This window comes from Epinephelus lanceolatus, chromosome 22, assembly GCF_041903045.1.
Source record: "Epinephelus lanceolatus isolate andai-2023 chromosome 22, ASM4190304v1, whole genome shotgun sequence".
In the NCBI taxonomy this organism is placed as follows: Eukaryota; Metazoa; Chordata; class Actinopteri; order Perciformes; family Serranidae; genus Epinephelus; species Epinephelus lanceolatus.
The window spans coordinates 11463575-11478572 of record NC_135755.1 but is presented as its reverse complement, the minus strand read 5'-3'; the positions used below and the strand labels follow the sequence as shown (position 1 = coordinate 11478572).

General features: G+C 42.9%; 1 protein-coding gene across 5 annotated transcripts in view; it reads right to left on the bottom strand.

Annotated features, from left to right (window-relative positions):
- arap2 (ArfGAP with RhoGAP domain, ankyrin repeat and PH domain 2) overlaps positions 1-14998 on the bottom strand; it is a 259679-nt gene that overhangs the window by 110487 nt on the left and 134194 nt on the right. For all 5 annotated transcript variants that reach the window (XM_033609726.2, XM_033609727.2, XM_033609724.2 and 2 more), the window contains exon 14: positions 8792-8966. In XM_033609726.2, the coding sequence (XP_033465617.2) occupies positions 8792-8966 (175 nt within the window). The remainder of the gene's footprint in view (positions 1-8791; positions 8967-14998) is intronic.

The window sequence follows — 14998 nt, the reverse complement described above, 5'->3', positions numbered from 1 at the left end:
GCGGGGCTTTTGTCTTTCTTCCCCTTCTGGAGCGCCTCTCGGACAGAGACGGCGGACGCAGCTGAAGGCTCCGGCGACAGACGTGAGCGGGCGATCGACTCCTCGACCGTGAGATGGTGTCGGGAGGAAGATGACTTTTGATGAGCCTAAATAACGATAAGTGAAAGGAACATACAGAACTGTGTCTCTGGTTTGTGTGTGGGTGCGGCTATCGTCGGCTCCGAATCGACTGTGATTTCTTGTGTCGTTCTTCCAGCTGAGACGGCGTTTCCCTGGAGGAGGAGGAGCTGGCAAGTGGCAGTGGCCTGGGGCTGTGCTACGCAGAGAAGAGGCTGCAACCAAGGACTGTTGGAGACGCTAAGCGGACGCCGCCGCCGTCTCTTCGAGACAGACTGAGTATCCATATCAGCGCTTTTGCGCTGACTTCCGGGACTGGGTTTTGGGGTTCAGAGACACTGGACATATATTACTGTTGCTGTTCTTTTTGTGTATATTATGAATGACCACTGATCTGTTACATTTTAATCCATTACTTGATTTTAGCCTAGAAATCCATTTTGCTCCATATTCATTATATCACTAAATAAACCACTTACCTTTGTATCAATACTGCCTCCTTGTATCTGTGTTGGTGTGGCCCAGGGATCTGACTTTAAAGTGTCACTTCATTGTGACACTAACGCTAACGTTCCTACCCTTCTCTGTGAGTGAGAGCGATGTTTTAGCCTGGCTACATTTTACAATGCTAATTGCAAATGTTAGCTGGGCTGCAGGGCTACTCGCCTAACACAACCATAACGCCTGACCCATTGCTGGGACTGAGCCGCTAATAACTCAAGCTCCGGACATTAACCCATGCTACGATTGTAACTTTAAATTTAATTGAATCGACATAGCGACATGTGCCTAACGTTGCTGTAACACTAATTAAAACAGGCATTTGACTTTATGTTGTTACTTAACCTTACCTGTCCAGGAGAAGAAGCGCTAACGTTAGCTCTGAGTCAAATTGTAGCCCCTTTAGCTCTCGCACTGCTCTCCACCGTGGAAATGCAAGGCCAATGTTAATCCGGGTTCTGTCCCTTTCTTTATCCGACAACTTCTTCGCCAACGACCGTTGTTTCTTTAGAGGTAATGTCAGATCCTGGTCGTCTTCAGGTGAATGTTTTGTTCCGCTCTCTGCCATTTCGCTTCGAAAATATGCGCTGCCATTGCTCACTGGCTGTAGCGTTTTATAGGGAGGGAGGGCCAAGGGCTCCGAGAGGAGGAGGCGGCGATTCACATGGACGTACATGAACGCGCAGCCGGACCGGCTTGTAAACAATGGGCTGGAGATCAACACAGAGAGAGGGTGTGTGAGGTCATGCTATACTCCAGATGAAATTACACCTCTAGTTCTTCACATAGCGATTTATTAATTCCTTCAATCTAGAAATGATGAATTTCGCTTATTGCCCCTTTAAGGTATACTATGCAAGATGTTCCTAAATAAAACTGTATAAACTACTAAATTAATCCTTCTCAATCATCACTTATGACCCATTAAAATTGTGTGGGTACATATCAGTCCCTCCAGAAAACTGCTATCTTGTGATTGCAATAATTAATGCAAATTCAGTGAAAAGTCCGCAACATTTGCGGGGTCTTGCAATTTTTCAAAAGTCCTGCGATTTATCCGCGGTTTTCCACTTTTTCCGGCTGACCGGAAGTCATTGCACATGTGACGTCATTTGAAACGTCATCAAACGCGTCATCAAATGCGCTAATGGCGTTGCAGTATGGAGAAACGCTCTGACACGTAAGTATTTGCACTGTTTAAATGCAGACAATATGTCTTGAATGTATTAAAATGTTATGTTTACAGGAGATGTAGCTTAAATGTTGATTTACAGTCACACTGTCTGGTTTGAGAGCTCCAATATTCACTCAGGAGTTTTCGCATTATTGGAGTCCATGTTTTGAAACTAATTAAATAAAACTAAAGAAGAGAACGATAAAAAAACATTTGCAGCTGTTTTTGTAATATTCAGTATGATTATTATAGCAAGTGATTACATGACTTTTTTTTTTGGAGGTAGGCATTTAAAAAAAAAAAAACAAAAAAAAAAAAAACATTTTTTCTCCTTTTGTCATTAGCCGCAATTTCCTGCAAAAAAAAATCACATAAAATTGCCGCAATTTCTATCTCATTTTTTGTCAAAATTTTCCGCAAATTCAAGGGTTTTGCTTATCTTGCTGTGTTCAGGACTTATTGACAAAGTTTTCCTTTGGGGACATAATTCACAGTTGAGAAACTGCAATATATTCCATCGTAATACTCAGCATACTGAACGGTACAAAAACTACTGGGCTGCAGAATGCTCAAATATGAAAGTAACTCCTAGGAGCTGTGTTTCATAATCTGGTTGTATGTTGTCAGTTTCCAACATGTAAAGATCTTTAATGTAAATAAGACATCATCTTTAGTGGTGTATTGAGCCTGGGTGAACATCATGTGTCACTGTTAGGAGCAGCTTCCTCGTGGCCACACTGCCACGTAGTCCCAAAGTGCTGCAGTGACCCTGAGGCAAGATCTCCACTGCAGCCCAGCAACATTATGAATCTGTCAGAGTGCCATTTGGGTTCTCGCTAACCTCGCTGACCTCGGTGCTTCCTGCCTGCAGTAGTTGGTCAGTTTAGTTGGACACCCGTGTCTATAGGAAGACTGTGGTTAGCTCCATATCGTCTGTTTGTTAATGATGGAGCTCCCCAACACATAATGAGCACATATAGACTGGCTGTATGCGACATATTTCAGATGGACAATACCACACGCGTGAATGTGTGCGCGCGTCCGTCTGTCTCTCTCGATGTGCGTCTTCCAGCACACCTCCGAGTAATGACCATAACCATGGCGACCAGGTGACCCATGCTAGCAATTAGGAGTCCCTAACAGGCTCAGTGCCGGCGAGTGTGCACAGATGCAGCGCATACATTATGTAAAATACTGTCCCCGAGAAAGTGTCCCCCCGGCCCCAGCCGACGGCCTCTCCCGCTCCTTTAATCTAACACATTCTCATCATCAGCCCCGCGTGCAGCCGCACAAACCAAACACACCCGGCACGAGCAGGCCGCACAACACAGCACATCTGCGCCGTCCCTCCGATGCCGGTAACGTGAGGTGGGTAATACAAAGGAGCGTTGGGGGAAAGGAGCAGAGAGAGACATAAAGAAGCAGAGAGAATTTTTATACTTAAAACTCGCCAGCTTCAAATTTGTGGGTTTCTCTGCCTTCATTTCCTATTCATGGCCGAGGGAAAAAAAAAAGCCTCCCACTGTGCTTTTATAAATGTGGCGGCGCAGCGGTGAGTTTGAGTTTTAAACATGATTGGCTCGTTAAAGTATAAAGACAATGGGCTGAATATATGTGGCGCCGACGGTTGTAAATGTCCAACTCGCACACCTAGTTTAAAGGCCTTCTCACAGATTTATGTGAGCGCGTCAGCTCCTTTTCAGCTCTGTCCAGGAGAATGTGTGAGTTATTCTGTTTCATAGCTGCTTTCTGTGGTCTGGCACCTCACCTGGGTTCAGCACCGGCCACGGAAAAGTTTCCTGCATTCCAGCTGGAGCTCTTTCTCCCTTTCCCTTGCAGTAATTGTGTGAAAGTATTCACTCTGATGCCAGAGAGCCAAACCGTAAGAAGTTGATTAAACACTGTGTTTGGCTGCATTAACATAAACCACTGACATTAGCATGCCTGGCTAACTAGCTTACAACCTACAGCAGTGAGGGAGTTTCCTCCCACAGCAGAGGAGCATGTTGGAAGTTAACTACTTTCAGGCCCCGTACAAGACTGAAACATCCACAGTGTGGGAACCAAACATGGACAGATTATGAGACGATGGGCCCCTGGGCACAGATATGCTGCAGGCCCCACCACCTCTGCTACACAGGAGCAAGACACACAGACTTTGTGGTAGTTTTGCCTCTTTTTTTTTTTTTTTTGTCTATTTGTCGTCGTTTTGGTGTCTATGAGGTCATTTTGTGTCTCTTTTTAATTGTTTTGTGTCTCTGTGAGGTCATTTTGTGTCTCTTTGGAAATATTGTGTGGATTTTTTAGGCCATTTTGTGTCTTTTTTGTGTCATTATTTTGTGTCTCTTTGAGGTCATTTTTTTGAATCTTTAAGGTCATTTTGTGTCTCTGTGAGGTCATTTTGTCTCTTTGTGGTCATTTTGTGTCTCTGTGAGGTCATTTTGTGTCTCTGTGAGGTCATTTTGTCTCTTTGAGATCATTTTGTGTCTCTGTGAGGTCATTTTGTGTCTCTGTGAGGTCATTTTGTCTTTTTGAGGTCATTTTGTCTTTTTGAGATCATTTTGTGTCTCTGTAGTCATTTTGTGTCTCTGTGAGGTCATTTTGTGTCTCTGTGAGGTCATTTTGTCTTTTTGAGGTCATTTTGTCTTTTTGAGGTCATTTTGTGTCTCTGTGAGGTCATTTTGTGTCTCTGTGAAGTCATTTTGTGTCTCTGTGAGGTCATTTTGTCTTTTTGAGGTCATTTTGTCTCTTTAAGATCATTTTGTGTCTCTGTGAGGTCATTTTGTGTCTCTGTGAAGTCATTTTGTCTCTTTGAGATCATTTTGTGTCTCTGTGAGGTCATTTTGTGTCTCTGTGAGGTCATTTTGTCTTTTTGAGGTCATTTTGTGTCTCTGTGAGGTCATTTTGTGTCTCTGTGAGGTCATTTTGTCTCTGAGATCATTTTGTGTCTCTGTGAGGTCATTTTGTGTCTCTGTGAGGTCATTTTGTCTCTGAGATCATTTTGTGTCTCTGTGTGGTCATTTTGTGTCTCTGTGAGATCATTTTGTGTCTCTGTGAGGTCATTTTGTCTCTTTGTGGTCATTTTGTGTCTCTGTGAGGTCATTTTGTGTCTCTGTGAGGTCATTTTGTCTCTTTGAGATCATTTTGTGTCTCTGTGAGGTCATTTTGTCTCTTTGTGGTCATTTTGTGTCTCTGTGAGGTCATTTTGTCTCTTTGTGGTCATTTTGTGTCTCTGTGAGGTCATTTTGTGTCTCTGTGAGGTCATTTTGTCTCTTTGAGATCATTTTGTGTCTCTGTGAGGTCATTTTGTGTCTCTGTGAGGTCATTTTGTCTTTTTGAGGTCATTTTGTCTTTTTGAGATCATTTTGTGTCTCTGTAGTCATTTTGTGTCTCTGTGAGGTCATTTTGTGTCTCTGTGAGGTCATTTTGTCTTTTTGAGGTCATTTTGTCTTTTTGAGGTCATTTTGTGTCTCTGTGAGGTCATTTTGTGTCTCTGTGAAGTCATTTTGTGTCTCTGTGAGGTCATTTTGTCTTTTTGAGGTCATTTTGTCTCTTTGAGATCATTTTGTGTCTCTGTGAGGTCATTTTGTGTCTCTGTGAAGTCATTTTGTCTCTTTGAGATCATTTTGTGTCTCTGTGAGGTCATTTTGTGTCTCTGTGAGGTCATTTTGTCTTTTTGAGGTCATTTTGTGTCTCTGTGAGGTCATTTTGTGTCTCTGTGAGGTCATTTTGTCTCTGAGATCATTTTGTGTCTCTGTGAGGTCATTTTGTGTCTCTGTGAGGTCATTTTGTCTCTGAGATCATTTTGTGTCTCTGTGTGGTCATTTTGTGTCTCTGTGAGATCATTTTGTGTCTCTGTGAGGTCATTTTGTTTCTCTGTGAGGTCATTTTGTCTCTTTGTGGTCATTTTGTGTCTCTGTGAGGTCATTTTGTCTCTTTGTGGTCATTTTGTGTCTCTGTGAGGTCATTTTGTCTCTTTGTGGTCATTTTGTGTCTCTGTGAGGTCATTTTGTGTCTCTGTGAGGTCATTTTGTCTCTTTGAGATCATTTTGTGTCTCTGTGAGGTCATTTTGTGTCTCTGTGAGGTCATTTTGTCTTTTTGAGGTCATTTTGTCTTTTTGAGATCATTTTGTGTCTCTGTAGTCATTTTGTGTCTCTGTGAGGTCATTTTGTGTCTCTGTGAGGTCATTTTGTCTTTTTGAGGTCATTTTGTCTTTTTGAGGTCATTTTGTGTCTCTGTGAGGTCATTTTGTGTCTCTGTGAAGTCATTTTGTGTCTCTGTGAGGTCATTTTGTCTTTTTGAGATCATTTTGTGTCTCTGTGAGGTCATTTTGTCTCTTTGAGATCATTTTGTGTCTCTGTGAGGTCATTTTGTCTCTTTGAGATCATTTTGTGTCTCTGTGAGGTCATTTTGTGTCTCTGTGAAGTCATTTTGTCTCTTTGAGATCATTTTGTGTCTCTGTGAGGTCATTTTGTCTTTTTGAGGTCATTTTGTGTCTCTGTAGTCATTTTGTGTCTCTGTGAGGTCATTTTGTCTTTTTGAGGTCATTTTGTGTCTCTGTGAGGTCATTTTGTGTCTCTGTGAGGTCATTTTGTCTCTGAGATCATTTTGTGTCTCTGTGAGGTCATTTTGTGTCTCTGTGAGATCATTTTGTCTCTGAGATCATTTTGTGTCTCTGTGTGGTCATTTTGTGTCTCTGTGAGATCATTTTGTGTCTCTGTGAGGTCATTTTGTTTCTCTGTGAGGTCATTTTGTGTCTCTGTGAGGTCATTTTGTGTCTCTGTGAGGTCATTTTGTCTCTTTGTGGTCATTTTGTGTCTCTGTGAGGTCATTTTGTCTCTTTGTGGTCATTTTGTGTCTCTGTGAGGTCATTTTGTCTCTTTGAGATCATTTTGTGTCTCTGTGAGGTCATTTTGTGTCTCTGTGAGGTCATTTTGTCTTTTTGAGGTCATTTTGTCTTTTTGAGATCATTTTGTGTCTCTGTAGTCATTTTGTGTCTCTGTGAGGTCATTTTGTGTCTCTGTGAGGTCATTTTGTCTTTTTGAGGTCATTTTGTCTTTTTGAGGTCATTTTGTGTCTCTGTGAGGTCATTTTGTGTCTCTGTGAAGTCATTTTGTGTCTCTGTGAGGTCATTTTGTCTTTTTGAGATCATTTTGTGTCTCTGTGAGGTCATTTTGTCTTTTTGAGATCATTTTGTGTCTCTGTGAGGTCATTTTGTGTCTCTGTGAAGTCATTTTGTGTCTCTGTGAGGTCATTTTGTCTCTTTGAGATCATTTTGTGTCTCTGTGAGGTCATTTTGTCTCTTTGAGATCATTTTGTGTCTCTGTGAGGTCATTTTGTGTCTCTGTGAAGTCATTTTGTCTCTTTGAGATCATTTTGTGTCTCTGTGAGGTCATTTTGTCTTTTTGAGGTCATTTTGTGTCTCTGTAGTCATTTTGTGTCTCTGTGAGGTCATTTTGTCTTTTTGAGGTCATTTTGTGTCTCTGTGAGGTCATTTTGTGTCTCTGTGAGGTCATTTTGTCTCTGAGATCATTTTGTGTCTCTGTGAGATCATTTTGTCTCTGAGATCATTTTGTGTCTCTGTGTGGTCATTTTGTGTCTCTGTGAGATCATTTTGTGTCTCTGTGAGGTCATTTTGTGTCTCTGTGAGGTCATTTTGTTTCTCTGTGAGGTCATTTTGTGTCTCTGTGAGGTCATTTTGTCTCTGAGATCATTTTGTGTCTCTGTGAGGTCATTTTGTGTCTCTGTGAGGTCATTTTGTCTCTGAGATCATTTTGTGTCTCTGTGAGGTCATTTTGTCTCTGAGATCATTTTGTGTCTCTGTGAGGTCATTTTGTGTCTCTGTGAGATCATTTTGTGTCTCTGTGAGGTCATTTTGTGTCTCTGTGAGATCATTTTGTGTCTCTGTGAGGTCATTTTGTGTCTCTGTGAGGTCATTTTGTTTCTCTGTGAGGTCATTTTGTGTCTGTTGGAGGTCATTTTGTCTTTTTGAGGTCATTTTGTGTCTCTGTGATGTAATTTTGTGTCTCTCTGTAGGTTTTTTGTGTCTGTTTGTAGTCATTTTGTGTTTGAGGTCATTCTGTTTCTCGTTGCAGTCATTTTGTGTCTCTTTGTAAATATTGTGTGTTTTTGGTTAATTCGTGTCTCTGTCAATATTTTGTGTTTCTTTGAGGTCATTTTCTGTCTCTTCATAGTTGTTCTGTGTCTCTTTGAAGTCTCTTCATGTCTTTTTTCATCAATTTGTGTCTCGCTGTATTTATTTTTTGTCCCTTTAGGATCATTTTGTGTCTCTTCAAGGTCATTTTGTGTGTCTTCGCAGTAATTTTGTATCCGTCTGAGGCCATCTTGTGTCTTATTGAGGTCTCTTTATGTCCTGTTTTGGTTGTTTTGTGTGTCTTTGAAAGTAATTTTTTGTCCTTTTGGTCATTTTATGTCTCATTTTGTGTCTTTGCCATCATTCCTAGTCTCTTCTTGGTCCGTACATGTTAGTTGGAGTGACATTTTGCAGGTGAAGGCGAGGGGGGCCCTGACTTTTGGCCCCTGGGCCTATGCCCTGAAGGCCCTTTCAGTAATTCACCTATGGAACCAAATGCCACTTCATCGGAGTTTAAGCTAACTGCTCTTCATTTGGTTTGAGGAAATTTACCTTAAATATTAAACGCTAAACTAAGCCAAAGTAATAAACTAAGATAGTCGAGGACGCTAACTCTCAGTCTTTTATATCATTCATGTAGCCATCAAGCACACATTTAAGACATTGTTATTTTGATATAAGTCAGCTGAAGAGAGAGTTTTAAGACGACTCACAGAGTTATCAACAGCATAGGTTTGGTTTCAACACGAAATTGGTGTCATGGGGGTCCTCTGCCAGCCAATTTTCAGCATTGGACCCTTAATTTCCTGCTTTATGGTGAAATTATAAGCACCAATTTGTGCCTTTTCTGCATCAATTTATGGTGTCAATGTCACTGTGAACTGCTGCACCCATATTTTCTTACCAGAGAGTTTGTTCTGGTGCAGGAACTCCATCTGTAGCTTCTGTCCAGCACGCTGGGCCAAGAGATACGGGGTGGAGGAGGTTGGATCCCCGGTGGCGCACATAACATCTGCCCCACTAAACACCAGCGCCATGGTCTGCAGCACGTCAGGCGACACCACAGCTGCACACAGCGCCTGCACACACATAAAACAGGAGCACATGAAGAGTTGCTGTGCCTTCGCTCAGTCTGTTATGGATCCCATGAGGTCGAAACCATTTATACAATTCTTCAATAATGTATGTGTAGGGTAAAACTGTATTTTTAATTTTAACGTATCTGTGACTCAAATTCCTCGGGCTGGTTTTTAGTGGCCGCACACCTTATTCATGCAAGTCCACCTGTCACTTAACGTTTCCTGCTGTGATAGACTAATAAAAGACTGAATGAGTGCAGTCGCGGCTCATTGCATTTCTAAGTAGCTCTCCACAGCTGGATTAATACCTTTAAAAATTTCACATCCCAGAAAATGAACCAGTGAAAATCCACGGAAATGTGAGCACGGTCTCACTTCCTCGTGTAGGAGGAGCGGCTCGCTGTCGCTGTGTGTCTCTGTGTGTGCATGCCAGGTTGATAGAGGACAAAGAGTCTATAAAGCGGCGTCAGAAAACCATATAAAGTTTAGAATTGAGTTCCGCCCGCTGATCTCAAAAGAGAAGTTAAAATAAGATCAAACTTTAATACTCCCTGTGGGAATCATTAAATCTATAATCCCTGTGAAAAAAAAGGAATATAGCAAATAAGAACAGGACAAATGGGCCATATTAAATATAATGAAACTAACAGTTTGGAAGGACAGAAATGTGTGAATAAAGGCATGAATTACAATGAACTGAGCAAATAACAACAGCGGAGCATGCTGAGGCAAAAGGGAAATACATGGGGTGAATACTCTGTTTGAAAACATCAAGTATGCAAGATGTGTGCAGTATGAAACTGACAATAAGACACAGCAAAACAAAGCAGTTTAAAGAAATGAGGGTTGTGTATCGGCCTGTGAGGCACACAGCTTAACAATACAAGATCACTTTGTCATTTCTCAGCTGAGGAAAAACTTGAGAATGGTATGTACTGTAAAATAAATTGATTCATGTAACTGGCCTTAAATGCTTTCATGCAACGCTGCAATTATAAAGTGTATATCCCTATAAGGCCTCAGGCCAGGGTCCGACACCAACACAGCTGAGGTCGTTTCAGATTTCCTTCATTTTCAGGCTGGTTTTGTGGATTTGGAGCTAAATGTTGTGTCTGGGGCACGTCGTGTATTAATGATACTCGTTACCTGGAGAGGTTGGAAAAAGATACACGTTTCTTCCGTGTTCCAAAACCAAAATCAAACCCTGAAAAGTGTAGGGTTAGCTAGCTAGCTACTGAAGATACAGCCTACTGAATGTATGCATGAAGCCAAACACAGTTCATCTGCACACACTGTGATGCCACACAGCTGGTTCAATATCAGCAAAGTTTCCCTTTATATTCATTGTCTTGTGTGGCGATCAGCAGTGATGTGGTGGTTCACTTCTACACTGTGATCTGTAGCCTATAGTTCGGCTTTAGCTTCTAACTATCTTTGTCTTTTTAACCTGTTGTTGCTGCTGAGTCAGTTTGACATCCTGGATATATCCTTCAAACACAGACTGTAGACCCCTCTGTCTGCTTCTCTCTGGAATCACTCTTTCATTTCTCCAAAAATATGATCATATGTCTTCAGGGAGTGCAGTTAGTTACAGTGTGGGCTATCATACTTATTTTAACCCTTTTTAAACAGGAATTGTGCAAATTTGCAGGAAAGCCCAATCAGTCTTTTTTCAGCATTGGCAGTATAAAAACAAAATCGGGGAGTGCAGCAAAATGCCGCCTTCCTACTTTTGTCCATACAGAGTGTGCCTTTTTCGGGGCAATGGGGGGCGTGAGCAAGTAACAAAACGTGTAGCTCAGCGTGTGACGTAAACAGTGACATGGGAGGGAAGCCGTAGCTAGTCAGTCCTTCGGCAATTCTCTCGTAAGCTGGCCCGTTCTTCACCGTCTCTTCGTTTGCGAGGACAAGGAGGGCGCGCAATTCCTTGTCTCCCCAGTTGCTCATCTTTACAGTGTCTGTCAGGTTTGCGTTTCCCTCTTGCTACTAGCTGCTCGCTCATTCCTGCTATCAGCTGTTTCCTGTTTATCCACCGCCAGTGGGTCGCACGTGCGGCGTCATCAACAGCTCCTCCCACAAGTCTTCAACAGCCCCTCCTGTGGCTGAAGGCTGCCTCGGTCTGTTTAAACTACAAGGGTTCCGCCAATATGACTACCCTACGAGGCGGAAAATTGGGCACCTCGGATCAACTCACCAGTCCGGCTCTGTGTGTCTAAACGCTCGCAGCTTGCCAAAACAGCCCAACATTTGCGGAAAATCTGGCAGTGTAAAAGCGGCTTTTGACAGCTTGTCGGACCGTTACAAAGGGGCGGGGCTTAGCGAAGGGTCAATGACAGAAGCGTATTACTGCCAAGGACAACATATGTATTATAATTAGAATGTAAAGTGGCCACAATCATACAGTATGTCTAAGTATTACTGGTGTAACAATACATTATCAATTTATGGCACTTTTACACTATGAATCACATTCACCCATTTACACACACATTCACATACTGTTGGCCGAGGCTACCGTACATGGTGCCACCTGCTACTCAGTAACCATTCACACACACTTACACTCCAATGGAACAGCCATCAGGAGCAATTTGCAGTTCAGTATGTTGCCCAAGGATACTTCAACATGCAGACTGGGGGAGCTGAGGATTGAACCGCCAATTGTCCGATTAGTGGACAGCGTTCTCTACCTCCTGAGCCACAGCCGTCCCAACCAGGTGATTAATACCGGTAAAAACATTGAATAAAGCAGTTTCACATTAAAAATCAGTGTTTCTCTGACACTGTTTGGCACATCAAAGACAGGCCACGAGACCAGCACCTCGAATGTGTGCCCGCCTTTTTCTCTGATAACTTAAGATCCAGACATTCAGGAGGTTTTTACCTGGAGCCGAATTATCCACAGCCTCTCTAAAACAAACAAACCAGGAGTCTCATTTATAAAACAGTGCGTAGGATCCATATTAATAATACATGCACAGACAAAAGCCAAAAAAATGCTGACATTTTCTACAACCAGGCTTCCACCTCACCATCACGGTCGCCAGTTTCCAGTCTCCAAAATGTTCGGAAGCATGGGTCAAAGATTCTCCCATCAAGTCTACTTTCAGGCCTCGTTTTGTACGTAACAAACAAACAGATTCATCCATCCATCCATTTTCTAACCGCTTATCCTCTTGAGGATCATGGGGGGGCTGGACATTGGGCGAGAGGTAGGGTACACCCTGGACAGGTCACCAGACTATCACAGGGCTGACACATACTTATATTCACAGCTATGGACAATTTAGAGTCACCAATTAACCTGCATGTCTTTGGACTGTGGGAGGAAGCCGGAGTACCCCAGCGAGAACATGCCAACTCCGCACAGAAGAGCTCCCGCACCCGGGATCGAACCAGGAACCCTCTTGCTGTGAGGCGACAGTGCTAACCACCACACCCTACAAACAGATTCACATTGATAAAAATCAGTTTTTCGGACACTCGTAGCTGCTAACTACAGGGACCAACATGAAAATGTTAAAATGCAAATGGCCCTATTTAGAGCCAATTCTTGGTTTGTCTGTTCTGGGCTACTGTAGAAACATGGACAGCTGGGAGTACTTTTCTTCAAGAACTCTCTACCAGAAAGGGATCTGTTGATTAAGGGTAGTGGTTTGGGTGAATATGAATGGATTCCAGTCAGAAAGGGCTTTCTTGGAGATCGCCAACAAGGGAAACTTCCGCCATGTGCGTAACATCCAAACGACTCATTCTACTTTTGACCAATCTGGAAATCCATCGGTAAAAAAAAAAACACTTTTTTTTTCTTCCTTTACCTCTGGAGGCACAGCCTGGAGTTTTTTGACTAACGGAAGTGCAGGGGCCTCGGCGATCACTCACACCCTTCACTTCCGGCGGTGCCCCCAGGGAATTGCCGTGTTGTTTACAAATACTTCGGGTAGAAAACCAGCAGAGTTTAGCTATATATCACATTTTTCACGTCACTATATCACCGTGTAGACTAATCTGATGTTTGTAAAGTCTATAAACACAATGATTGAACAAACGTTACTATTTCTGTGTGCACGTTTTGTAATTAATAACATGGTTATCGTAGATTAGCTGGGCTAACCGTTAGCTGTTAACGTTAGCCATTAGCGGTGTCTGTAATAACCATAGACTGTATAAAAATAAGGTAATAACTCAATAAACGGTCCATGAGTAAAATATTTTTTCCAGCGGATATCTTAGTTACAACATGATTGAGCTAGCAAAGCAGTTTTGTGTTGCTATGTGTGGTATTTATTCAGTTATGGGAAATCACGATGTCTAGAAAGCATCAGCTGACAGGGACAGCTAACAGCAGCAGCAAAGCTAACATCAGGACGTCATCTGTTAAAAGCCTCCCGTTGTCGGATACAACATGAAACTACTCCAGTTAGCTCAATCATGTTGTAACTCAGACATCCACTGGAAAAAAAAAAAAAATTCACGTTGACGAGACGGTGTTTTGGGTGGAGCGGTTGCTATGGACGCGGAGCTTGCTGTTTCTGTAGAAACACATTTCCTGGGGACACCTGCACATCTCGGCCACGCCCCCTCCATTGTGATTAGCTAAAGCGCAGCATCATTCAAACTCAAAGCCCCGCCCTCCCCCCTCTCTAGTCGTCTTTCACACAGGGCTGCCGACAGATTCTACAATGTAAATTGTAGAATCTGTCTTGATAGATTAACTTCTGACTACAACACCACGTTTCTTATTTTCAGGTGTTTTAACACCACAGAAAACATACTTAAAGTCCGTCTCTGCCAATATATCCCTTTAAATCCTACACACTGGACCTTTAAGCGTGACAGAGGAACTGATCTGGGTCAGTGCCGGCCGTGACACCCGTTATAAATGTGCTTCAGTTACCTCCAACTCTCTGAAGATGCTAATAATGTGCCTGTAACTGTGTGTGGCTGTTAGTGCTGGTCTGAGTAAATTGGACTGTTTTTGCAATGAGGCTCATTTGCATAGAAAGGGTCCAAGTTTGCACCAAATGTATGCATATTACCTAATTTAAATACATGCAAATAGCACAGGAGCACTGAGACACTATTTGCTTGGTGGTGCATTTTACCCTTTGTGGGCGCACTGAGAATTACGTGGCTTCTTTTGTCTTACTTGTGCAGGTTTGGCAGCCACAAAGTCGTGCAATCCTTTACGAATGCACTTGTTAATGTTCTGTACTGCACGTGGTGGTGATTAGGAGAGCTGTTTCTTCAAGCACCTCTGCACTGGCTTCAGTATTCACCCACTGAGGTTGGCGATCGGTCCCTTGGAGCCTGTCACACAAACTTCCTCTATACAGCTTTTGAATTCCTGACTTATAAAACCACACTTAAATGTAGTGTCTCGCCATGCAGGCACGCTTTGTTGGAACTATTCACCTGTCTCACGCGGTGAGCCACCTGAGCGAGGCAAGACTGAAGAGTCAGAAGAATACAGTCTGACGGAGGCAAATATTTTCTTTCTTTCTCCGTCTGTCTCTTCCCATCAGTCCAGTCAATTGATGTGACATTGTGCACGATGACCCGCAACAAAGTGGATCAACAGAGGAGTCGAGTGGCAAATGGCGGAATTTCAACGAGCAACCTCTCCTTTCATCGGACTCGGAGCGAGTCAGTAAGCTGCATCGATCTGCCACAAACAAGCGAGATCCGTCTCAAAGTGAGGCGCGGCGAGCCTGCGCATATACACACAGGCAAAGCACACACACAAACAAAGCACCTGTCAATATAACCTGCCCGCCCACACAAAGGACCCGCGCTGAGATAAAGACGTGTGCATGTTCCAGGCGCGTTTATTTCTATCTGACACGCGCAGTTTCTGCACAAATGTACTCGCCTTTCCCAACAAAGAAGGATAAAGATATGATTAGTTTATTCACTCACTGTCTTTGCCTTTGTCTCATACACGCTCGCGCACACGCTCACACACAAGACGGGGTCAGATTACGGCAAAACAGTCCCAAGCAACCTGGCCTTATTCTGTATCATCTCTGGAA